This window comes from Protopterus annectens, chromosome 12.part0, assembly GCF_019279795.1.
Source record: "Protopterus annectens isolate FY-2018-M chromosome 12.part0, PAN1.0, whole genome shotgun sequence".
Taxonomy (NCBI): domain Eukaryota; kingdom Metazoa; phylum Chordata; order Ceratodontiformes; family Protopteridae; genus Protopterus; species Protopterus annectens.
The window spans coordinates 1028099592-1028126411 of record NC_056746.1 but is presented as its reverse complement, the minus strand read 5'-3'; the positions used below and the strand labels follow the sequence as shown (position 1 = coordinate 1028126411).

The 26820-nt window shown below is 35.5% G+C and overlaps 1 protein-coding gene across 1 annotated transcript in view; it reads left to right on the top strand.

Annotated features, from left to right (window-relative positions):
- Nucleotides 1-26820, top strand: part of LOC122816948 (formin-like protein 13) — a 1087038-nt gene that overhangs the window by 1019208 nt on the left and 41010 nt on the right. Inside the window, exon 15 of the mRNA XM_044090042.1 lies at nt 17270-17370. Coding sequence (XP_043945977.1) covers nt 17270-17370 — 101 coding nt within the window. The remainder of the gene's footprint in view (nt 1-17269; nt 17371-26820) is intronic.

Genomic DNA, 26820 nt, shown 5'->3' with positions numbered 1-26820 from the left:
TTACGTGTCATAAATGGTGTGTGCTGCAGGTGAACTGTCAACGTCTGCTTGATAGTCGGATGCTCTGACCACTACACTGTTGGTGTTCTACTTCATTTATATGTATACCCATGGTTCATAGTTACCTGAACACACGCCTCAACACTTCACTAACACAGCAGGCATCCATTTTCCTGTTGGGGAAACCACACTACTACACATGCATCATTCGCTACTGCTCTGGACCTGTGCCGCATGTTGAATCACTCAAAGTTTATTCAGACCTCCAAAGCCTATAGTCCTGGCACATACGTGTATTTGATTGTCAGGGTGTTCATGTGGTCATCCGGGTTTAGGCTTGTCTGACTTTTGACCGGGACTGCCCTGTATCTAGTTGAAAGTCAGACTTAGCACGGGGACATAGTTAATTCCACTTTTAGCATCCTACCTGTGGTTGCGGATGCAGAGGTGTGCTCATCTCTGGCCAACCTGATATAACAGCATAAAATATTATGGGGGGTTCTGCTGCTGTGTCCCTTCACATTCATTATGACTGCTATATTGTGACCATGTTCATTCTCCATATATATATATATATATATATATATATATATATACATACATATATATATATATATATATATATATATATATATATATATATATAAATATATCGGTCTGTACATACACATGCATATACACCTATTTGCTTATTTACAATTCCCATCCTGTTGAATCACCGCCACTTACCATCGCGCACACACGCTTGCATAACCGCTTACGTCTAGGATTGCCACCTTTTCAAATGGCCAAAGTGGGGCATGTTCGGGACACACATCAGATTTTACAGGCCAGCACATACCCACGGTCGGTACAAAGGTTAGAAATTTACTTTTTTGCCTAAATGAAAGCTTATTCTTGTAGCAGTTTAGTTGCTTATTCTGTTTCTTGTAACATTTACGTATTGTACATACAGAAATAACTATTTTATGCCACTGTTACATGAAATATGGGACATAATTATTTCCTACAATCTCAGGACATTTGCCATTTTATTATTTTTGGTGAGGACACAACTGCCCAAGAAGGGACTGTCCCTCGCAAGGTGGGACTTGTAGTACCCCTACTTATGTCTGCTTTAAAGTGCCTTAATCACCCTATATCCGACTGCCACTATGCGAATGTGAAAAGTATATATTCCCGATAATGCACATGGGGAGACGTGCATCATGGTCAGGTGTTTAATCCCAGGTCATAGGTTCTGCAGGACAGGCTGGAGGCTGAGCAGCGTCATGGACAACTACTGCTCATACAACTTGTGTCCAGATGTCTATGGGACTGGACATCGTGTCGTGACACCAACTCTAATTTTTAGAACAGATACTTATCCTATGAGGGATATCCCAAAATTTTAGGACCAATAACCTCAATGTTTTTGGATTTATGAAAATGAGGTAGGGTTATACATGCAAGGGATAAATAGTTTGCAATCCTAAGACTGCCTAGGGTGAGACTGCCTACTAGATATGAGTATGGTCACTATGTGCAGATATGGCTTCGCCAAGCTAGCAGCCCGAGTATAGGTGGTTTTGGTGGACGTTCAGGTAGGGTGGTGGTGTGCTGTGGAGGGGATGATGATTATTCAATTATATATCCAGGTGTGTTGGATGGCTCAGTTCAGGCCAGACCATTATGTGGGTATGTGCCAGTAACATTTCTGTACATGTGTATCGCACATTTAATGTTCGTATGTTTGTGGGATTGCACTCTACAGTGTGGTCTGTCAGGTTGTATTGCGGATGTGAATGTTTGTTCTTTGGTTTTCTTTTTGATTCACCCACTGCTCCCTTGTACACCTCCAGTTCACCTATTGTGCATCCAAACCAGTCTCCCCTTGGTGAATTATTACATTACCCATCACCCCCCACCCCCATATTCCACACACACCATCCATCCCTTCTCTGGTTGATGGCCCATGGCACAGTCAACAGGACACATTGCGTACACTACATATCTCTGGTACCAATATGGTTGTGAGAACTACCCTAACATTTTTGATCTTCCACATGCTGTACTTCACATACATAGGTACACGCAAATACTGATCTTTCATGACATGGTAAGTAGACCCAGGTAATACCCGTTCATCTTTGGGCCGTCCTGACAAGGACGACTTGGACCATGAATGGGCATATATTGAGTGAATGCTCTGACCATTGGTAGGGTTGCCACCTTTTCGTATGACCAAAATGGGACATTTTCAGGACACACATCGGATTTTATAGGCCAACACATACCCACGGTCAGTACAAAGGATAGTACATTAGTTTTATGCCTAAATGTAAGCTTATTGTTGTAGCAGTTTAGTTGCTTATTCTGTTTCATTTATTTGCTTATTCTGTTTCTTGTAACATTTAGGTATTTTATATACAGAAATAAGTATTGTATGGGACTATTACATAAAATATGGGACATAATTATGTCCTACAGTTGCAGGGCATTTAACATTTATAATGGTTTTGGTATGGACACAACTGCCCAGAGGGGGACTGTCCCTCACTATGTGGGACAGGTGGTAACCCTAACTATTGGGCTAGGCTTAGCAAATAGCAATGGCGTGCTAACATGCTGCGTTTCACTTCCACTTGGTATAACTATCAACACTACAATGGAATATGGGCACAGGGTTTTAAATGTTATTTGTTCGAGGGACGGGGACTCAATATTCAGCTACATGCCTTTGTGTTTACTTTTTATTTTGGTGTTCGCAAAACTGTCTTGCATGCTTTGCATACATTTCAGTATCCACGGACACTGACAACAGTGATTATTATTAGAGGTAGGCTGTACTAATCAGCATTTTAGGTTGCGCGAATGCAGCTGACATGTTCATGCCTCCATGCAGCGCTTAGACACGCCCCCTGCACTTGCTCACGTTTCCTATGCATGTGGCCATTGCGGCAGCGAGGCTTCATTAATATGCATGAGGTGCTGCTGCGCCATCTCTACGTCGCAGTGTCAGTGCAAGGCTAACGCCTTCCTTGCGCCAAGCTTCATGAATCCTGGGGAGTATCTATATTTTAGATATATTTGTTATTCATAGGAATTTTTGTACTTTTACCTTTAATAAGGTTTGTTTATATCGAATGTCAATCAAGGTTTGTTTTATTGATAGTCGGTTACACCTTTTAATTTCACAATTTAAAGGCATGTTTAACACACTTGAATTCAGTTCTGAGGAAGTGTCTATAATTTATGGAATGAAAGCATTTAATGTGAATAAAGGATTTGAGCTTTAAAGTTTGGCTCATTTTTTGAAGTTGTGATATTGCTATTGGAACTGTGATTGCTGCTCCTCACAGAATTTTGTGTTTTTTTAAAAAGTAAAAACTCATGGACGTTCAGAAGTCATATAGCTGAACACTTGATGTCCTTAAGGCGGTCATTTGCATGTATCCCAGGGCCCTCTATTCCAGGAGGTTTAAGATGCCACACAGTGAAAACTCCAGCTTGGCTAAATTTTTTTTGCAGTTTTTTTACTAATTGGTTTGTCTGTGTGACCTTTTTACTTTTTGGTTTTGTTTCTGAGTTGGGATATTTTGTAGATACCTTATGGACATCAGCTGGGTTTAAAGACTCTTTGTTTTTAGAGTATAGTCAGTCTACTTATGCTGTGCTGATAAGATCATAAGGAGGCTGAAAGGTGCATGTCCACAGCTAGTGACTTTGTTGGCCTGAATCTGTCTGAAAAGTCTTAAAAAGGAAAAAGGAAAAAATCATGGACATTCAGTAGCCATATAGCTGAAACACTTGATGTCCTTAGGGCATCATTTGCATATGTCCCATGGGCCTCTATTCCAGGAAGTTTAAGGTGTCACACAGTGAGAACTCTATTTTGGCTAAGTTTTTCCTGTAGTTTTTATTAATTGGTTTGTCTGTGTCACCTTTTTACTTTTTGGTTTTGTAGGGAGAATAGACTTAAGAAAGAGGTCTGCAAGCACATTGACTGATTTAGGAAAACAACAGTCCTAACATTCAAATGTTGGCTTAAATAACCATAGTTACTGGCCCTTAGTAGGAAAGTTTGTTCTTGTTTAAGGGAGTACTGTAAACATTGTTAACAATAATATATGGTAAGAAAACTGAGATACAGTTGTTATCATGAAAGCATACATAACAAAAGGATACACCTGCAATAATTGCAGTCTTTGTTTTAGTATCATGTGAGTACATGCCAATACTAACTGTTGGCAATATCCCAATCATTCAGTCAAATGAGAAAGAACAACTTTCACAACTTGTTTGTGTTTTATTTTCAATGTGACTTGATACAATGTCACATTATTATTACTTCTAAACTCTTTATCACTTGCTAATATATGTCTTTGTATGTGTCACCTCTGGAAGTACTGTGAAATAATTGCTTTCAATAGCTTTGTTTGAGGGTTCAAATCCATACAGCTCATTGGTGCAACATAATACATTTGGTCAAACATGTACATGTATAGTATTTTATCTAAAGTTCTTTATATATTATTTTCTTGTATCACTTTCACACAACTTAACAGAGTGAAAATCACTTTCACAGCTTAAGTAAAAAGGTGAAAAGATTAGTTTAGGCTGTCACAGGTAGTGCAAACCAATCAAGCAGCATTGCACGACAGTCAGCACTCTGGATAGTATTCTGGGAAGAAAATACACCTCACCGTTAACTTTTTGTGAGCTACAAGATATAAGTGCAGTGAGCTGCCCCCACCCCCCCACCCCCATTAGGGAAACCATTGTAAACAATTTCTCCAAAGCCAATTTCATGCTTCTTAAGACAGAAGTAGCAAACTTCATGACACCCATGCAGATGGACAATAGAGGTACGACTGCTGAATCCTACACAAATGCACTTTATAAGCACTTACACGAGGGTATGGATCATTCTAGCCCTAAAAGAACCAAGATGCTATCCTCCAAAAAAAGGAAGCCAATCTGGTGGTCCCCTGCCATAAACAAACTCTACAACAGAAGAAAGAAACTGTTGCAAAAAAGAGTAAAATCCCATGATTGGAGGAACTCCCTGGTAAGCCTCAGTAAGAAGCTGAGATCCCTCATAAAATCCTCCAAAGCTAGTTACGAAAACAAAATCACCACTGATTCTAAAGACAACCACAAAGCATTATATAGCTATGTCAAGAATCTCAATGGCAACACTCAGATCTGCTCTGAGTTACAGCACAATGGCACTAAATATTCTGAACCAACTGATATTGCCAACATCCTGGCAGATAGGTTCAGTGCTAACCTTACCCCCCTCTCTAAAGGGCCCATCTGTATACCGGAAGATGCAAAGTTCCTGTAACTGCCTCGTTTTAACACCGTTTTGTATGCTACGCATGTTATAAGAGAGAAGATCGTAATGATTTATATATCCAATGAAAGCTGCAAAAGGACATTTCGTCCCAATTTATAATAGCTTAGTTCTGTGTTTATTATGTATATCTAGCTTTTTATTAGCTATGGAACTTGGAGTTTATAGTGAAATGCCAAATTGTTTCAAACTGGATATTGTGAATTTTTAGCTCTAGCAATTGTATTTAAGTATAAAGATGACGGTCACATATTTGTACACGTAACGAACGTTGCAATGGGATGTCTTACATTATCATCCCTTACAACTGTCTTGTTTTAATACTGCTTCGTATGCTATGTATGTTATTAGAGAGAAAATCACAATGATTTATACATGCAACGAAAGCTGCAAAGGGACGTATTGTCCCAATTTATAATAGCTCAGTACTGTGGGTATATAATTAGCTTCTTATTAGCTTTGGAACTTGTAGCTTATAATGAAAAAACTTTTTGTTATTAGTCATCTGCTATAGTAGTCTATTCTTATTTTAACAAAGTGACACATTAAATAACAAGTATGCAAGAATATTCTAAGTGGTGCAAGTGCTAGATGAAGAACTTAGCTCAACATATTTGAATTATTATAAAGGAAAGCCTTTCAGTTCAATCATGTTTTAAAAGATAGCGGAGTTCTACACTATATTTTGGTTTTACGTAAATATGATTTTCTTGCATGATTACTCATTGAGTATTTTAATTATTTTAATATTTATCTTGATGTTTATATCTTTAAATATAAATGTATTATATTAATTGATTCTAAGGAAGTGATGTCATGTTTTAGTACTATAAAGACAGCACTTAGAATTTGTTACTCTATTGGCCTGATGAAGCCTACGGGTGAAAGCGCTTGCCAGATTGCATATTTCAATAAACTATATCTTTATTTTATTTAACGCACCGGTGAGTTTGTGTCATTTTCTACATTGCGACTTGCTTGGATATGTAAGAAGATACATATGAACCTTGAATGAGAGGAATTAGTTTGAATATATTTGCAGTGAAGTGAAAAACTGCCGATACTGCTGAGATTTTGACTTTATACATTTGGCGCCATTTTCAAGGTTTGATAGTGTGTGTCATTAACTGTTCATTTTGCCACTCTCCCTCTATTAAGTTTTTCAACTAGTAAAATATTTATTGTCCAAAATAACCTCCATAGCAATCATAATAAAATTAATTAATGCAGTATCCAAACTGGTTAAATTACAAATAGCTTCATGGAACAACACCAATCCTTCTTGATGAGGAATAGAGGAAAATAAATCCTTAACATGTATTGCTGAAAAAACAGCATTGGTCTGTATACCAACCTTGTTCAATTTTAGACAACTTGTCCCAAGAATCCTTTAACAAATAGTTAATGAATGCTGTGACGTTTTTCAATACTCTATCTATGAATACCGCCAGTGAGTAAGTGGGTCCATTTTGTGCAGAGATGATAATACTAAATGGGGGTTGAGACACACATTTGTGTACTTTTGGAATACCAAACTCTACTGGAATTAATGGGTCTATATTAGAACATTGAATATTTAGCAGTTTGAATCACTAAAGGTCGACCTTTAGTGATCAAACTGTTAAAATATCGAATGTTCAGATAAAAAAATAAAAACAGCAAAAAAATAAAACTAAACGGTGTAGACAGGGGAGCAAGCCCCCTGCACCCCCCACACCCCCTGCTACTTAAATATACCAACTCTGAGACTGCACTACATTGAAGTAAATGGAAATCTTCCCTTACAGAGATTTCCATTTACTTATTTGATGTTCTGCAGTTTCGCTATTCTCGTGTCGACAATGTCAGATTTGACATTGTCGGCTTTCGAGAATTTAATATAGACCCGGAATTAACACATTGTCAGATTTTAAAAATTCACTTCTTCTGATATGACATTTTGAAAAAGTGAATCTTCCAGTAGCAATTGGATTTTCCTATGTGCTATAAAGATCTCATTCCTTGAAGCCTCATGATAATTACTAGTCAAATACGTTATTGATATAATTTATTTTATTAAATAAAACCACTCCCCCCACCTTTATCAGTTTTCATCACCCTCAGTTCATCATTGTTACAAATCATATTCATTAAATCAATCTCATTTTTAGTTATGTTACAATATTTTTGATGTTCTTATTATAATTACATAGACAAGAATAAATGTCTGTTGAACAAGCCCCTTTATATGCTGCAACTAAGGGTTGAAAGGGAGGGTTAAAACAGCTCTTCTTCCTTAAACATGGACTAGGATTACCTTCATTGTCAAATGTTTGACCCTTGAAAAATACCTTTAGATTTAACCTTTTAGTAAAAAGTTTTAACTCTGTAATAACATCTAGAACATCTGATCTGTACAAAGGCAGAAACTTAAATCCCTTTTCAGACAGGGAAAAGAAAGTTTTGTCTATGGTCAAGCCTTCTTAGCATAAAGTTCCAGCTAATAAACAATGGTGATGTCATCCATTTAACTGTGCACTGTTTCAGTTGTACCTCAACATGGTCGCATAGCACTTGCAATTCAGGCAATAATGTTTAACTTGTGAACTTGGATAATAATATGAAATTATCCATTACCGCTCAGACTACATTATGTCAGTGTTATTGTGACTGTACAAGTCACTAACACTGTTGACAAGCACATTGCCTTTGAGCACATATAGGTGTTGATCCCTCTTACTAAAAGCTATGACAATTTGTCAAATAGCAATGCTTTTATTCAGAGAAATGATGACATTTGCTTTTGTGTTACATAATGTATGCAGGAGGTGTTATCCTCTGGCAAGGGGTAATGAGACAACATACTGCCTGTTGCTGACATACTGCAGCAATCACAGACACTTATATCCTTGCAGAAAAAAGCACAATGTTATGCCTTCACATAACCACATATGCCACAACTGTAGTGGCATTACTACCATGGTTCATTTATTTTGTAAAATGTCATGTATTGTCTACTGCCGAGTGCTCATGTGTTCCACATCCAAATTCATTGCCTGTTAGCATTGTTGGGACTTATACTGTACTGCATGACTGATATGTACCACAGTGATAATGTTTCTATTTTTATTGTGACATACCACATGATCCATTTCATCTCAGAGATTGTTTACCACACATACAGATGATGTAATAATTTAGTATAAGTGGATTGTCCTGCTACTTGCAAGACTTCCACTATGGCATTTGTCCTTCATCTAGATGTCATTACTCAGTAGAGTTACATTGCTTGCTGTTCAGTTCCTGACAGGGGTAAGATTATATGAACATACTAACATTACATAAAGACCATTGTGTCTAGTTATTGTTATCCATTTTTATGTTGGACAATGATATATCATCACAGGTTGTGACTGCATGGCATTGAAATGTTTATTCAGGGCACTTCATTCTGTAAGTGCTTATGTTGCATATGCATTGAGTATTGGCACTTATAGCATACCTATACAGTTAAACTGGTGTTCACTTCTGGGATAGTGTGTGTCCTACATGATGGAAACAGCTCCTTTGTCAAATAATCAGTCATATTGTAATGCTCATTGTTGTGTGGAATGTAACATGTGCATCTCCTTTACAGTATTCTGACTAAATCTGGTTGTTCATATTATATCCATACCTCCTGTGTTGACACACACATCCAATTCAGTTATTGTGACTGCTTCATTCTATCTGATATGGCACTTGCAGTGAATACTGGGGTCTGAAAAGTGCCTTATATAACATGTCGGAGTTTGAATCTGGTAACATCTGTCTGTCAGACTACAGCGGCTTGCACAGTCTCACAGGGTCAGTTTTTTCATCCATTTTCATACCATGTAAGTCATCAGTACACCTTATATTGTTTGCTACTATGTAACGCCCTTCAGGGGAGTTCTTCCTTATGTGACTGATATGTGTACAACTGTGCCGCCCATGGTCGTTATACATTTCTCTGATATCTGTTTGGGCATATGCTCTAAATGGACATGATGCAAATGCTTCTCATGTCATTCCTTGCTCATATTTATTACCTATTCACAAGATAATTATGCTATGTATTGCATGTCTTCCTCCAGACATGTTTAATGCAATTGTTTTATAATATATGGCTTAATGGCAGATGTGTTATTTCATAAATGTGTCTTACTCTTTGGCATGCAGCAAGATCATTAGAAAATGTGATTGGCCCTCTGTTACAGCACTTCCTATTATGGTGCTGCTGTTGAATTGCCATTCTGTTACTGTTCCCTGTAATTGTATATGAGCATGCCCAGTATTATTATGGTAATTGTATATGAGCATGCCCAGTATTACTATGGTAATTGTATATGAGCATGCCCAGTATTACTATGGTAATTGTATATGAGCATGCCAAGTATTACTATGGTAATTGTATATGAGCATGCCCAGTATTATTATGGTAATTGTATATGAGCATGCCTAGTATTATTATGGTAATTGTATATGAGCATGCCCAGTATTATTATGGTAAATTAATTTAATTTACTTTTTTAAGTAAAGTGATGGAGAGATGTGTCTATGGCCAGTTGTTAGATTTTCTAAATGAATATAGTTTTTTGGAAAGCTTTCAATCTGGTTTTAAACCTTTGCATAGTACTGAGACAGCTTTGCTAAAGGTTTTAAATGATGTTCTTCTTGTTACTGAGAGTGGAAAGTTTGTATTGCTTGTTTTATTGGATTTAACAGCTGCTTTTGATACAGTGGACCATGAAATATTGTTGTATCGTCTTGAGCACTATGTGGGAATTACTGGTTTGGCTCTAAATTGGTTTCGATCTTACCTCCTAAACAGAATTGTGTGTGCTCAGATGGGTGGATTTACATCTGATTTTGCCCATCTTCCTTGGGGTGTTCCACAGGGTTCAATATTGGGACCTTTACTGTTTTCTGTGTATATTTTACCTTTGGGTGATATATTACGTAAATATGGTATTGATTTTCATTTATATGCTGATGATTGTCAATTGTATTTACCTTTAGATGAGGCTGATGGTCGTTCTATCTCAAAGGTGTTAGATTGTTTGGGTGAAATTAAAGTATGGATGGCAGAACATTTTTTGAGTTTGAATGATGGGAAGACAGCAGCAGTACTTTTTAGTCCCAGTTATCATGCTGGCTTTTCTATGGCGGACTGTGGTGAACTAACCCCGTATTTGAAAGATTCGGTTGTAAATTTGGGAGTGAGGATGGATAAAGATCTTTGTTTTAGGGGACATATAAATGGGGTAGTGTCATCTTCTTTTTATCGGTTAAGGCGTTTGGCTAAGGTAAAATCATTTTTATCTAGAAGTGATCTTGAAGTTGTACATGCATTTATAACGTCACGGCTTGACTATTGTAACTCTATTTTATTTGGGGTAAGCCAAGGTGCTTTAGCCCATTTGCAGCTTGTCCAGAATGCTGCTGGGAAATTCTTAGAGGGCAAATGAAAATTTGATCATGTAATGCCTGTATTGGCGGCACTACATTGGTTACCTGTGTTTTTTAGGATTCGTTTTAAAATTTTGTTATTGGTTTTTAAAGCCCTAAATGGTTTGGCACCAGCATATCTGGTAGACATGCTGCACTCTTATGTTCCCAATCGGGCACTTCGGTCAGAAGATCTGTGTCTACTTGTGGTTCCCCGAGCACGACTAAAGATGAGGGGTGATAGAGCTTTCTCAGTTGCAGCTCCAAAACTTTGGAATGAGCTTCCATTATATATTCGACAGTCTCCTTCTGTGGCAATTTTTAAGTTAAATCTTAAAACTTATTTTTATGACTTGGCCTTTAATGATGTGAAATGATTGGTAATGTTGTTTTCTATTTTATGTTATTTGTTTTTTATTTTTTTAGTTATTGTTAATTTTATATGTTTTTTATGTTTTTTGATTATTATTATTTTGTAAAGCACTTTGGTGGCATTTTTATGTCTGTAAGGTGCTATATAAATAAACTTTGACTTGACTTGACTTAACTTGTAATTGTATATGAGCATGCCCAGTATTACTATGGTAATTGTATATGAGCATGCCAAGTATTACTATGGTAATTGTATATGAGCATGCCCAGTATTACTATGTCAGACATTTTGCAAAGCAGTAATGGAAAAACTGGAATCTTACTCTTGTCATTGGTCATTGGTGTATGTTGTTTGTTATTAGACTGGCATGTACCGTATGTATAACCATTCAACGCTTGCCTGTTTATCACATGACCACAGGTTAGGAACCCCTTTCCTATTGGTAGCACTGCTATTTTTTGTAAACACATGCCCATTTCTGATTTAACTGACATTACAGCTGGAAGGTCCTTTTGTTCTTCTGTATGCATGGCGAGATGGATAATACAATGGTGCTATCGGCTTTCTTACATCAGTTCCCTGTATATACATCCTTATATGTAGAAACTTCATTCTCTGCATTCATCCCATAATGTATCTTCTGTCCTTGCAAACTGTTATCTGAAGTCAGCAATTAATTAACATGTATATCACATTTTCATTACTGTTTGCTTCACTGCAGCGTTATGTCTACATCACATCCTTTAACAGCATGTCTGTTATCATTGATGTACATAACTATGGGATTGATAGTCACACTAATTATCATTACATCAGTCTTGAAGGTTTTATGTCAGAAATGCTTTACACTTTAAAACATTTCCCCTCTCCAACATTCTCACATCATTATAATGCATTTTTTGTGTGACAATTCCCCCATTTCATTTTCCTTCATTTGATAATGTTTCCCTGTGCTTGCCTTTAAATATGTCTGGGCTACAGCACATGCTCGCATCTGAACATTGCCTATATGTGATCTGTTTTTTCACATTGTGTGCTGGTGCTTGCAAGCACCTTTCCATGGCTCCAGGCACTACTGCTGGCCACGGAAAGGAGCTTGGAACAGTGAAGGTGTGATGAGCAGCAGGCATATTCGATTATCGCAGCTGCCCATCATGCTAACATGATTATTAATGAATCCCAGGGAATTTGTTTTTTATTTTTTCCAAAAATAGATTAACACCTTTGTCTCACAAGAAATGGGCTTTATTAAAACTGCAAAAAAATTCTCAACCTCACTTTGAAAACTGGGTATCAGTTATATGATCTGGAGTATGCAATAAAAATCAGCAAGTAAAATTAGCACACGCATAACTTAAAGTGATTTTGAAACTAAAATCTTTGGAATAACAAATATTGAAACTAAAATCATTGGAATACCCTTATTGAAACTAAATATCAAATATTGAAAATAAAATATTTGGAATACCAGTATTGAAACTGAAATCTTTGGAATGCCAAGTACTGAAACTAAAATCTTTGCAATACCAACAATATATAAGCAACAGAATAAAAAACTAACCACCAAAGGATAAATGCTCCAAAGCTAGTCACAAGGCAAAAAGTAAAATGAGTGAATAAGCGTATTTATTCACTCATTTTACCAACCATATATACTCCGTGTGTGTGTGTGTGTGTGTGAGTGTGTGTGTGTGTGTGTGTGTGTGTGTGTGTGTGTGTGTGTGTGTGTGTGTGTGTGTGTGTGTGTGTGTGTGTGTGTGTGCGTGTGTGTGTATGTAGACAATGTTGCAGACAATATCATTTTAGTGTTTTATCACTTTACTCTGTTACATAGAATGGAGTACAGCATCGACAGCCAGTTTGTTAATGACAAAACATTGAATCTCAGAATGTCGACATGTACTGTACATGCTCTGAGGATTAACTCAGAGCAGATCCCCTGCTAATTATATACACTAACTCCGAGATTGCACAAACCCCTGGGAAAGGGAATATTCCCCTACTGGAGATTGTCAATCAACCGCACATGTCAACCATCTTCTGCTATTGACCAAATGGTGCAAAACAAATGGCCATTGACTTTGCACTCTGACCTAATGGAGTTTACCAATGTGTGTGTGTGTATTGATATATATATATATATATATATATATATATATATATATATATATATATATAGAGAGAGAGAGAGAGAGGGAATGTGTTTTTGTGTGTGTGTGTGTATTAAAAACCATGCTAGAGTGTCAGGCAACAACTAAGTAGTAGTTTATTTGCAAGACATAAATCTGTCCACCATAGACCTTGGTTTCACTCTCTTGCTTTTTCAGTGTTGTGTGACATAATAGAATTGCTGCATTTAAGTGCATTTTCAACAAATCATATGACTAGCTAACTTCCAATTGACATATCATCCATCCTTGTGCATTTTGCTTTACACCTGTAAAGGCATCTTTAAAAACTACAACTTTGGAATCTATAATATAACTTTTCATTTCACAGCGTTTAATGACTGCTTGGACACCTGATGTGGAATTTAGGGCTTTGGCCTCACTGAGGACTGAAAAATCTACTTGCAGATATGTTGGCCTGTAATGGCCTGATGCCCAGATTCTGTTAATTTTCAAACTGATATAATGAGATCAGCCTGACTTCAGCCTATAGCCACAATAGCATACAGTGATAGAAAGAGTTTAAAAGACAGATCTTATGTTAAAACCAGCACAATTAGTACAGTAAATGGGTTTAAACATACCTAAGATAGGTGGAAGATAAGATCGAATGAGGAGTAGGTGGGAAGTAGAGTGGCACAGGGCATCGATAAAATGGTCAGGTAACTTGACAAAGAGGAGATGTTTGTAAGCTGCTATTTTCTCAGGTAGCAATGCTGGGAAATGATTCATGCATTTCACAGTGGAAAGGAGTACAATTAATTAGCAGCTCCTAATCCGCAGAGGTCCTTCACAAATAATATTAGTTGCACACAAATTACCAAGCTGGCATGAAAACAAAAACTACTATGTTCAAGAGTGGTACCCTAGGCCATTGTGAAAGGGGAAATAGTATGATTGGAAAGGACATAGCTAGCCCTGCCTCTGTTTTCCTATGGCATAGTGTCTCTATTAGGTGATGGCAATTTGGGTGTAATTCAGTTAAGTGAATACCTCAGTAGTGAAATCACTTTAAATGATTCAAAGTAAATGAAAAATCCCAGAATAATTAAAGCAAGTTGATGAAATAAACTTTCAGTGAATCTGTACATAAGAAGCAAAACTGGACATTAACATCATTTATTGTTGGGCACATCCTACATTTAGGGAACTATGCCCCATGTACCACTGTAAATACTATAATAAATGCTGAGGGCACTGCACCTTGGGGAAGGGACATTCTAACATTTCAGCAACCATTGCCTATAACCTCTCCCTGCACATGTAGAAGAATATGCCACTCTAGAAGAAGCAGCTGCTGTATGACGGAATAAATGGAAAAAAATCTCACCCCATGTTGCTGTCCAGAATAAAATCCTGTCCATCACTTTTACATTAATCCTCACTGTTAAATCTGGACTCCTTTAACGATACTCTTCATCAGCATATATGATCAATGCAGCACTCTGAAAATTAAAATCTGATGATATCACTTTGCAATAGTACAAATGCAGCTGACCGTATCCATGTTTGTTTTAGCTCACATCTGCACCAATACAAGGAGAAGGGGTTTATGGCTAAAAGCTACAAGTATATGAGAGAGCATGAGCTGTTGAGCTGAAAGTCTTATCTTCAAATTTGAGATTGAATATAATGTGTTCGACAGGAGTTGATCACTGGATCTTAAGGCTTGCCAGAGTAGTATTCATCAAAAAACTATGCATTTTGGCCATCTAGATGGTAATTATATTCATCTCCAAAAATGTATTGCTTATACTTGTTTTAGAACATAACCTATGTACGTTAAGCATCAGTTAAGGTGGTCTGTTCAGCAGAAACCCACCATTCAGTGTTTTAATGCCCTTAGTTAAGTCAAAAAGTGTGCAAAGTATAAAAGCAATTAGAAACAACTTGCCAGTAAGGTCAACTTGGTCAACACCCATATGTTCCTACCCATTGTCCAAATGCATGGCATTGTCCAGCAGGAATAACCTTACAAAACTCCAAAGGGGGTATAATATCCACATGGGCTTTGATCTCGCATCTCTAGGGTGATGTAGACAAGAATCTTGGCTCTCTAATGGTGGTGATAAAATGTTTTGACCCCTAACCCTTTTTCACTTGTGTGGGAAGCTGTGACTCAAAGCAATGTACTCACAGGCCATAGAGCTATTGGCAATACAAACCTTAGAGATAAAAATTAAAAATGAAAACTTGTGAGGCCACAGAATCTTCCCCAACTTTACTTGTGTAGAGGAGTTAATCAAATCAACAGTTACAGTTCAACAATCTTAGATTTATATTGTATGCAGCTTAGTCCTGGAGTGTAGGGGATACTGCAGCAACTAACTGGTGGAGGGGTGGAGCTGACACAGTTTTGAATGAAGCAGAGATAACAAATCAGAAATAAGGCTGATGCTGAACAGGAATACTGTGGCAGGGAAATTCACATTTACCTAAATACACTGGATAAGGGGAGATGGATGGAGAAGAAAAAAATGTAAAAGTGCTGCTAATGCAGAATTCCCCAGCCCCCATGACAAAAGTGATCAACAGCACATTACTTTAAGAACAACATTCAGAAAATCAAAAAAAAAAATGCAAAAACAAACTGGACAGAAATCCATAGAGCAGCAGTGATGTTGCAACATGTTTTTAAAAATTGTCAGTACATAATTTTTATAGGAGTATAACACCTAAATAATGTTGCTGTGGTGCCCACAGCAAACCTGCAGCAAGTATCAAAACCCACAGTTAAAAGAATTCGTGGAGCTCTAATGAAAAACCTGTAGCCTAAATTACAGAAAGCACTTGTTTAGACAGTTTTAATTTCAAGCCCATTTATACAGTGCTGTGCACATTAAACCATAAACTTTCATTAAGCTTCACCTTACTACCAAATTTGTCAAGTCTGTGTATTTTGAAGTCAGTAGCTGTAACCTGACTGTGTGGTACAAACAGAATACAAATGGGCAGAACTTATTGTTAGGTGACAAGCTGAGAGATGAACATGATGAGGACAGGCAGAAAGTACAAGTAAGGGTGGTAGATACAGACAGGAAGTACAAGTAAGGGTGGTAGATAGAGACAGGAAGTACAAGCAAGGGTCGTAGATACAGACAGGAAGTACAAACAAGGCTGGTAGATATAAAAGGGTGTCTGTACCCATTACCCTTAAGAAGATAGCTGTGACTTTTATTAAGGACAAAGCTTGCCCCGTGGCACTTCATTTTCTTGTACTGGCTATTAAAACGAAGAGAATGTAAAGCACATGGTGACCAGTATAGTGAATACTTCATGGAATCAGCTATTTATGCATTTTGTAAAACAGCGTATAGTCACATTAATAGAAAATGCCTGCAGAAGCTAAGAATTTGCAAAGTGTGTTTTATAGCCGACTCTAAATGTGATGTTCTGTGTATATATTTAAAAGGGATGCCCTTGAATTACAGCTGTACTCATGTGCCTTGTTGTTATATTAAAATAATTATCTTGGCTTGCTTTAGTGCTTCTTGACCAGAATGTACATCATTTCCTTCTAATATACATATGGACTTAACTGTTTAGTATTTCTCTTTTATATTGTCCTTTTGTCCAATAATGCATTACAGTCTATTCTAAGTATGTAATAATGACATTAGAACATTCTATTTTACCCTTAATGTGTCATAATCTGATCCAGATAAAGTGCTATAATTTGGTCTCTTCTCATTAGCCAGGCATGGTGAGGGCATTTCTAGACTGTAATCTTTAAAATGCTGACGCACATGTTATAAAAGTGTTTATTTAATTTGAATCATTTGGACATATTTCTGTGAGCACTTTATTCTCTGTGTTGATCTTACATGCAGAGTTGGACAGTTACAGGCAGTGTAACTGATGCATGTGAATCTATTTCTCTGTATTTGCATTATTACTTAAATGATTTTTCTGATGCTTGTTTTTTTTTTTTTTTTGCTTTAGTTTTAAAGAATGAACTTGAAAAAATCCATCAGTTTATGAAGGGTTTCAAACCTAAAGCCAACAAGGTTACTCCTGAGACACAGTTCTACAAAGACTTGAAGGTAATACTAAAATATTGCCATATTTTGCAAAACGTTTAAATAACTTGAAATACATTGAAGAAAATGTTTTAATAATGCTTTGGGGCATTACTTGTGAAATCAGATGTCACTGGAAGATGTACTCTGTGTTCTGATGCTTAAGAAATCCACTTACATGAAAAGGGCATGACATTCAGTTGATACAGGAATTGCTTATTAGTGTGACATTTCTAAGAATCTGAAGAATGATCTTAGAAATATAGGTAACATTCTCACCAGACAGAAAATTTATGGTTTTGATGTGCTTTGCAAGACCTGAGTACCTTACATCAAGCTCTTGGAATTCTCATGTTTTTATTTACTGAAGACATAAAATTATTTCACATGAAGATTGACAGAATTCTCCACTATACTTATAAAGGTACAAACTGTTAATTTTACTACAACTATCATAAATCATTTGGGTGATGCATTTTTGTGGCATATTCCTGTCATATAGTAGGATGCTTTTTTTGGGGGATTCCACAGAGCTGATATCAAGCCATGGGGGAATGATAGCCATTGTGTATTATTACTTTTTCCCATTGGGGTTTGTGATGAGGATATGATGTAACTAGGGCTGTTCTGTCACAGGAATGATAATTACACTCTGAACCAAACAAATGCTAGGGAAATAGGAATGCAACTGCTTGAGAGCAAACTGTGCATACATGTTCCCGCTAATATTTTCAGATACAGTTTGACCTTTTCTGTGCTTTGCTGCAATGAAGTCTACAGTCATTCATCCAGTCCATATGTTGGGCTGTTGCAGCAATGCCTAATCCCTGCCTCTTTTCAAGAGTAATGAGCCTGTCATCTATTGTTCATTTACCCCCCACTCCCCCAGGTAAAGCCCTCAGTATCTAGGCCATACTTGTACTAATATCCTTCAACTGTCACAAGGCCAGCTGTAATGCCATTGGGCAGATATATCTCCAAGCATAAAGCCAGCTCTCATGCTATAGGATATTTAACCACCAATAAGGCTGGCGTTTATCATGTGTAGCACTTACTCATGCTACCACCATAGAACAGCTGCTATGTTGGAGGATACTTACATCCCCCAAACCAACAATAAGACCAACAGTTGAGTTGTAGAGTGCTTATATTCCCCTCCACAGGAGACTGTCATGCTGCAGGGTCTTTATATTCCCCACCAGAGTGCCCAGTGTAATGCTACAGACTACATATATCCCCTCACATAGTGCCAGTTGTTGTGTTGCAGTGGACACACAACCTCAGTCCAGCTATTATCGGGCCATTATGATATCATGTACTTGCCATATTGTGCCTAAAACATAGCAAAAATATGCTGAAAGTTCTGTTAGATAGCAAAGGAAATGCCAATTTAGTTTTCCCACTTCTTGCATGTACTTTTGAATATGTTTGTTCTTACTTAGTTTCTGCCTGCTCTAGGCTTCATTAGAAATCCTGATGTCTCCTGACTGACAAGGTCTCTCAGTAATCTGATCATTACATTAATTACCCTGACATGGAGGATTTTATTTCTCTGCTTCTCTGGAATCTCTCTTTCACTAATATCATATCACACTTTCTCAGCCATAATGAATTATATGCTTCAGGTAGAAGATTTTCCTTGATGCATTTGAACCTACTTTGCTTGTGTTTAATGTGCTCTCCTGGTTGTTTCTGTTTGTGACCAGTGTTTGATTGCTTGCTGCAAATTGTAGCAATATGTATTAGGCTGGTATGGATGTATCCATATGAAAAAGCAAGTAATGTTTTCATTTCTTTGAATTATTGTATTTTTGCTGAACTGTAGTGACCTCAGTGTGAGGACATAAAAGTAAGGGGGCTGTAGTGGATGAAAAGAAAGCCGTCTGGAAAGGGTACATCAGGGTTTCTTCATATAAAAACATTGGTTTGAATTTGAACTGATTATGTTTGCACAAAATTTCTGTTTCATTGAGTGCTGTTGGTGAACTCCTTTATGTACTTGAGGAATACTTTGTGCTGTGGTTTATGAGGAGACATGTCCTAGTGTGTGGAAAATCAGGGACACTTAATAAATCCTAAATAATATCCCAATTTTCGATGCTACTTAGGTGATATGAATGTTTAAATTATTCTTATATATTTGTTGATGTGAAAGCTAGTGGATTTTTTTACCTCATCATCCTTTATCATATACCAGTTTGTGCATCCCATGACTTGTCTGCAATATCCATATGGGTGTACTATGAATCATCGCCGATATCCATGTAAGCATGCATGCCATAACTGTCCCCTAATATCCAATGTGTGCATACCATGATCTGCCTCTGATATCCATATGTAAATGCCATCACTCATCTCAGATATCCATATTTGCTTACCATAACTGTTCCACAATATCCAGTGTGTGCATACCATGAGTCATTTCTGATATCTAATGCATGCAAACAGTGACTCATCTCCAATAGCCTTGTGTACATACCATGATTCATTTCTGATATCTATGTATGTATGCTATGGCTGTTCCCCAATATCTAGTTAGTGTGCAGGGTGATTTATATCCAATATCCATGTATACATGCCATAACTGTTCCACAGTATCCAATGTGTGCATACCATGATTCATCTCCAGTATCCATGTGTGTATGCAATAACTGTTTCTCAATATCCATATGGGCATACCATGATTCATCTCTGATACCCATATGTGTGTATCATGACTCATCTCTGATTTGGGTTGGGAGGTTTGCATAATGGTTAAGGTGTTTACCTTACAGATACAAGGTTCACAGTTTGCTTTTCACATAGGGTAATTGACTAGGCTTAATTGCCCTACAAGGCAGTTAGTCTAGTACTAATCTTTGAGCCTATGAACCTATATCCATAACTGTGTACCATAACTGTTCCCCAGTATCCAATGTGAATGTACTATGATTCATCTGCAATATCTGATATGTGCATACCATGACATCTCTAAAACTAAAAACAGTTAAAAGACTCACATAGTACACCCGAGGTTAATCCAATTGAAAACTTTACCACCGGTAAGTGTTGTCAAAAAAACAGTCCACAAGGTAAAACTTCAAGAACAACTTTATGAGAAACTTGTAAAATGCAACAAAAGTAATACAGCTTAGTACAGTTAGGCACTTTAATCCTTTATAGCTTGGGACCTCATCAGAACTGTTAACTAGAGCAATTAATAGCCTTTATGTAATTTATTTAACACAGTTATCTGATGCTAAAATTGATTTAAGATTGAAAGAGACAGTTGATTAAACATTCTGGTCACATATATCACTTGAAAACTCATAGACAACTAAACCTAAAACACTGAAAGATGTAAACTGAAAACTTGATGAGAAAAACTGTGCTCATAAAAATCTATATTATTATACAATAAATATACTATTAAATTAAGCCATTCTAAACTTCTCCTTGTTAATGGAACTTTAAAAAATATTACTGTGAAATATTATATCTCATTAAGAAGACTTTAAAAACACTACACAAAGTGCTACACACACTAACTACTTCAACATATTGTGTTTTCTGTATATATATATATGTATGTGTATTATAATTCAGCTGCTTTAATTTTTAAAATTTTTGCAATCAAAATATAGTCGTTTAAAATGGTGCATCTCCAATAATCTTACATACTTTAACAGCAAAACACAACAGCACAGCCCGTTAAAGCTAGTATCTCCAAATCAATCGTTGTATCCACAAATTACACCAACTGCTAAAATCTTCTTTATTGTGATGATAAAACAAACTTTGAACTGACATAAACCATAATCCACTAGTTTAGCGCTTTCATCTGCTCAGCGCAGACTTCTTCAGAACTAGTGAATAAGACAAAAACCAACATTTAAAAAACTTTTTTGGTGCCAATACTATAATCATCTCTTAAAGGAACATAGTATTCACTATAACAAAGGAAACATACTATTCTCAGTGCTGACAAATGTGGATACTTAAAATATGGATGCTTAAAATAACATTTTGACTTTCTTTTCTGCTTGTACCTTTATGCACTGCAACAGATTCAAACAATATCACCAGCTATTGATCATAAATATACAAAGCTTTAAAATTAATGATAGTACTTGAATTCTTAAAATCTCAATATAAAATGTTACTGGTGCTTAAATATATGAATGTAACATATATACATATATAAATATAAATATTAATATAAATATATAAAATATAAAATATAAATACATATGTATGAAATATTTAAATAAAATTAATATTTGCAACGATTTTGGTGTACTATGACTTATTTTATAAAAAACTGCAACTGCTAAAACATAACTTATGTATACCTGAATTACTATGTATAATTATGTGTTTTGGTAATATATTAATTGATTTATAATTAAGAGTCCAATACCAAAAAAGGTTTGATACTTATATATTCATTGATACCTGGACTCCTAGTAGAATCAGTGAGCATCTGCCATTTGCTTTCCTTACAGGCTAATCTTGTTTTCCAATCACCACCATATATGATGTCTTGCTCCTGATCTATAATAAAAAATAAAAAAGTGTGATTCTCCCCATATTCCTTGATGTGACGATATAACACATTTTTGCTATCTTTCTTCTGAATTCTGTAGTAATGTTCATAGATCCGCTTTTTTAGCTGCCTTTCTGTTTTGCCTATATAATAGGCTGAACATATCTGACATAAAGCTAAATACACTATGTGCTTACTACTGCAGTTTCCACCTATACTTCTAATAACTGTCCTATTTACATCACCCAGGCGGACATCTGCACTAGTATAAATATATTTGCATTGATTACATATTTCACATCTCTTCATTGTAATCTTTTCTTGTTGTTTTCCTATCTTCTTGTAATTCCCTCCTTCTAACAATCTTTTGATGTTGGGACCCGTTTTGTAAACTATTCTGGGAAAACTACCCAAAAGAGTTTTGTGTGTATCCACTACTGTAATAACGTCCCAATATCTACTAATTATTTCCTTGATCACATTACTATATGGGGTATATGTGATGACACATACTCTATTCATGTTGTTCTGAGTGATATTACTTGTTTTATTAACTTTTGAAATTTTACCCAATATAGGTTGATACATATTTCCCCATTTGTTTACCACATATTTTATCGTGTCCTTAATCATTTTAATAGGATAACCTCTATTTACAAATAAATCACTAATAAATTTCATTTCCATTTCCATTGATTCTTTGCTAGATGACATCCTTGCTCCTCGAATACATTGTCCTTTGACAATGTTTTTAAATATGTGGGGTGGATGTTCACTATTGTAAAACAAGTAATCATTCGAAAATGTACTTTTTCGATATACTTTAGATGAGAACCCATCCTTTGTTAAATTAATATATGAATCCAAATATGCAATACCTTGATTACTAATTTCATAGGTGAACTTAAGATAATATGTTGTTCCATTAATATAATCTATAAATTCTTTAACTTTGTCTTTTGAACCATTCCATAAAATAAATATATCATCAAGAAATCTAACATAGAAATTAATGTATGGATAATATTGACTTTTAGTAATAAACTCATTTTCCCAATCAGACATGACTAGGTTGGCAAAAATGGGTGCACAGGAGGCACCCATGGCTACCCCCTTACATTGTCTAAAATATTCTCCTTCAAATTGTAAAAAATTGTAATCAAGAACCAACCCCATCATGTCCATTATTAAATTAATTTTATCCCAACTCAATTGGGAATATTTCCTCAAACTATTTCCAAACCTCTCAATTCCTTCCTCCTTGGGTATACTGGAAAAGAGGTCACATACATCAATAGTAACTAATATTAAATGGTCCGACCACAACTCTGGGGTTAACCGCCTCAGAAAATCCCAAGAATCTTTTATTATGAATGGAGTATTGCTATAAATGTGCTTGGTCCATCTATCAATCGTCATTCCTATATTGAATGTTTTCGACTTGGAACCAGAAATTATAGGTCTAAAAGGAGGTTTCTCCACAGACTTATGCACTTTAGGTATCCCCACGATGCGTGCCATAACTGGGGTCTCTACTTTTAAAAATTTATATACTTCATGAGTAATTTGGTTATCAATCAAATATTCCTCCAGTGTCAAGTCTATTCTTCTAAAACCTAAATTAATTTGGTTGATAGAGACTGTCTCATAATTACCTGTATCATATAAAATTTTGTATATTTCAGCTTTGTAAGATAGACTTGAAAATATTAACACTCCCCCACCTTTATCAGGTTTCATAATTCTTATATCTTTGTTATTAATAATTTCATTTAAACATGTTCTTTCTTCCGTGGTAATATTGTCCCCTGAATATCTCTTCTTTTGTTTCATTTCATGAATTTCTTTGTTAAAACAGTACACATCCTTGCAAACCATTTTTTCAAAAGCACTAATTTGACTGTTGCTTATTGACATGTAGGTACTTTTTCTCTTGAATTCCGTATGTATGTATTGTCCATTATTATTATTGATATTATCAAATTGTAGTGCTAAATTAAGCCTTCTACAAAACAATTTTATCTCCTTAATATGATCCACTAAATTAAACTCTTTGGATGGTATAAATTTCATTCTCTTGCTTAATAGTGTGCACATCTCTTCTTTGATGGGTAAATCTGTATAATTGAATACCTTAAAACGATTATATACTCTGATGGATGGCCTGGTCTCTATAACAATGTCTTGTTCTGTTTTTTCATCACTATTCAATACTACCGAGTGGTTTTCCTGAGCCAACTCCCCTTGTTCATAATGATAGATATCAGTAGCCCCCTCAGGTAATGATGGCGTATTCATTAATATTTCCTGTTCCCCTGATAGTATGGTTTCCTGTAGCTGGGGTGAAATCTGCCTCCTTGAAAATTCTCTTCCCTATATCTCCCCCTCCATTCACTAAAGCTGGTATGTCTTTCCTTAAACTGTATTTTTCTGTCCTGTGGCCAAATATAGGCTTTGTGTGCTTTATATGAATCCATATCACAATCAATCTTTTTACTTTTTCTAAGATGTACTTCCTTAGCCTTAGTATCAGCAACATGAAATTGTTTGTGATATAACTCACTCCATTGTTCAAATTCATCATGTCGTAAAACCATTTCATTAATATTTTCAACTTCATCAATCAATGTACTTAATTTATCTTCATTACATTTCATTAAACTCTTATATACATAAAACCCATTTCATCAAAAAGATTATTAAATTTACTTATAACTTTTTCATCATATTCCATACCCATGGGTAATTTAAAAAATCGTAAACCCTTGGGTACAATCTTAAATTTTATACATTGTGATAAATAAGCATTATCTACTTTGACATTTTGAATTTGTATTAACTTATCACCCAAACTATAAATCGTATTTTTTAAATCCATTCCACCCCTGCTATAGCTAGTTTTATTAATATCAGAGGCATGTATTTTCTCAAACACATATTCATTCTTTAAGAAATTGTCAATAGCTTCATTATTGGTATGATTATTTTTAAATGCACTACCATTGCTTTTTTTATAGTTGCCATCAAACTTTTGTCCAGTTATAATATGCTTGGATTGAGCATTATGTTTACTATAAACAGTACCTTTTTCACTATTATTCTGCATTCTAGACATAGCAGAATATGTCTTTTGCGAAACAGGATTCTTTTGTTTTGTCCCACAATGATCTGTTTCCACTCGACTGTGGAATAGGCTGAAATCAAAGGTGAAATCCTTCTCCGGTGTTAGAATACTGTCACTATCTTTGGAAGTCATGTCTATGGGACAGTTTTGTCCATTCGGAATGTCACTACCAGTGTCCGAAACCTCCACTAGCTCTTTACGCTGATTCCCAGATGTCGTCGGTGATCCTTTACAGAAAGATGTAAACCCTGTGCTCTCTTTCTGCTTAGGAATATCCAACAAGGAATGAACCATTTCCATTAATTTCTTTACGTCTTTTTGTAAATCGGCTACTTCAGCCCTCAAGATAAGAACCTCCTCACTGTTCGATACAGCTGACGTGTCAGCTCCTGCTTCTGCCATTGCCGGTACAAACAACTGATAAAGGAATGAAAATCGCCAACGAATAAAACCAAAACACCGGTTTATGGCAAACGCTGAGTCAGAAACACGTAACTGGAACAGCAAAGCACAACAGCACAGCCCGTTAAAGCTAGTATCTCCAAATCAATTGTTGTATCCACAAATAACGCCAACTGCTAAAATCTTCTTTATTGTGATGATAAAACAAACTTTGAACTGACATAAACCATAATCCACTGGTTTAGCGCTTTCATCTGCTCAGCGCAGACTTCTTCAGAACTAGTGAATAAGACAAAAACCAACATTTAAAAAACTTTTTTGGCGCCAATACTATAATCATCTCTTAAAGGAACATAGTATTCACTATAACAAAGGAAGCATACTATTCTCAGTGCTGAAAAATGTGGATACTTAAAATATGGATGCTTAAAATAACATTTTGACTTTCTTTTCTGCTTGTACCTTTATGCACTGCAACAGATTCAAACAATATCACCAGCTATTGATCATAAATATACAAAGCTTTAAAATTAATGATAGTACTTGAATTCTTAAAATCTCAATATAAAATGTTACTGGTGCTTAAATATATGAATGTAACATATATACATATATAAATATAAATATTAATATAAATATATAAAATATAAAATATAAATACATATGTATGAAATATTTAAATAAAATTAATATTTGCAACGATTTTGGTGTACTATGACATATTTTATAAAAAAACTGCAACTGCTAAAACATAACTTATGTATACCTGAATTACTATGTATAATTATGTGTTTTGGTAATATATTAATTGATTTATACTTAAGAGTCCAATACCAAAAAAGGTTTGATACTTATATATTCATTGATACCTGGACTCCTAGTAGAATCAGTGAGCATCTGCCATTTGCTTTCCTTACAGGCTAATCTTGTTTTCCAATCACCACCATATATGATGCCTTGCTCCTGATCTATAATAAAAAATAAAAAAGTGTGATTCTCCCCATATTCCTTGATGTGATGATATAACGCATTTTTGCTATCTTTCTTCTGAATTCTGTAGTAATGTTCATAGATCCGCTTTTTTAGCTGCCTTTCTGTTTTGCCTATATAATAGGCTGAACATATCTGACATAAAGCTAAATACACTATGTGCTATATATGTGATATATAAGTATCAAACCTTTTTTGGTATTGGACTCTTAAGTATAAATCAATTAATATATTACCAAAACACATAATTATACATAGTAATTCAGGTATACATAAGTTATGTTTTAGCAGTAGGAGTTTTTTATAAAATAAGTCATAGTACACCAAAATCGTTGCAAATATTAATTTTATTTAAATATTTCATACATATGTATTTATAATTTATATTTTATATATTTATATTTATATATGTATATATGTTACATTCATATAT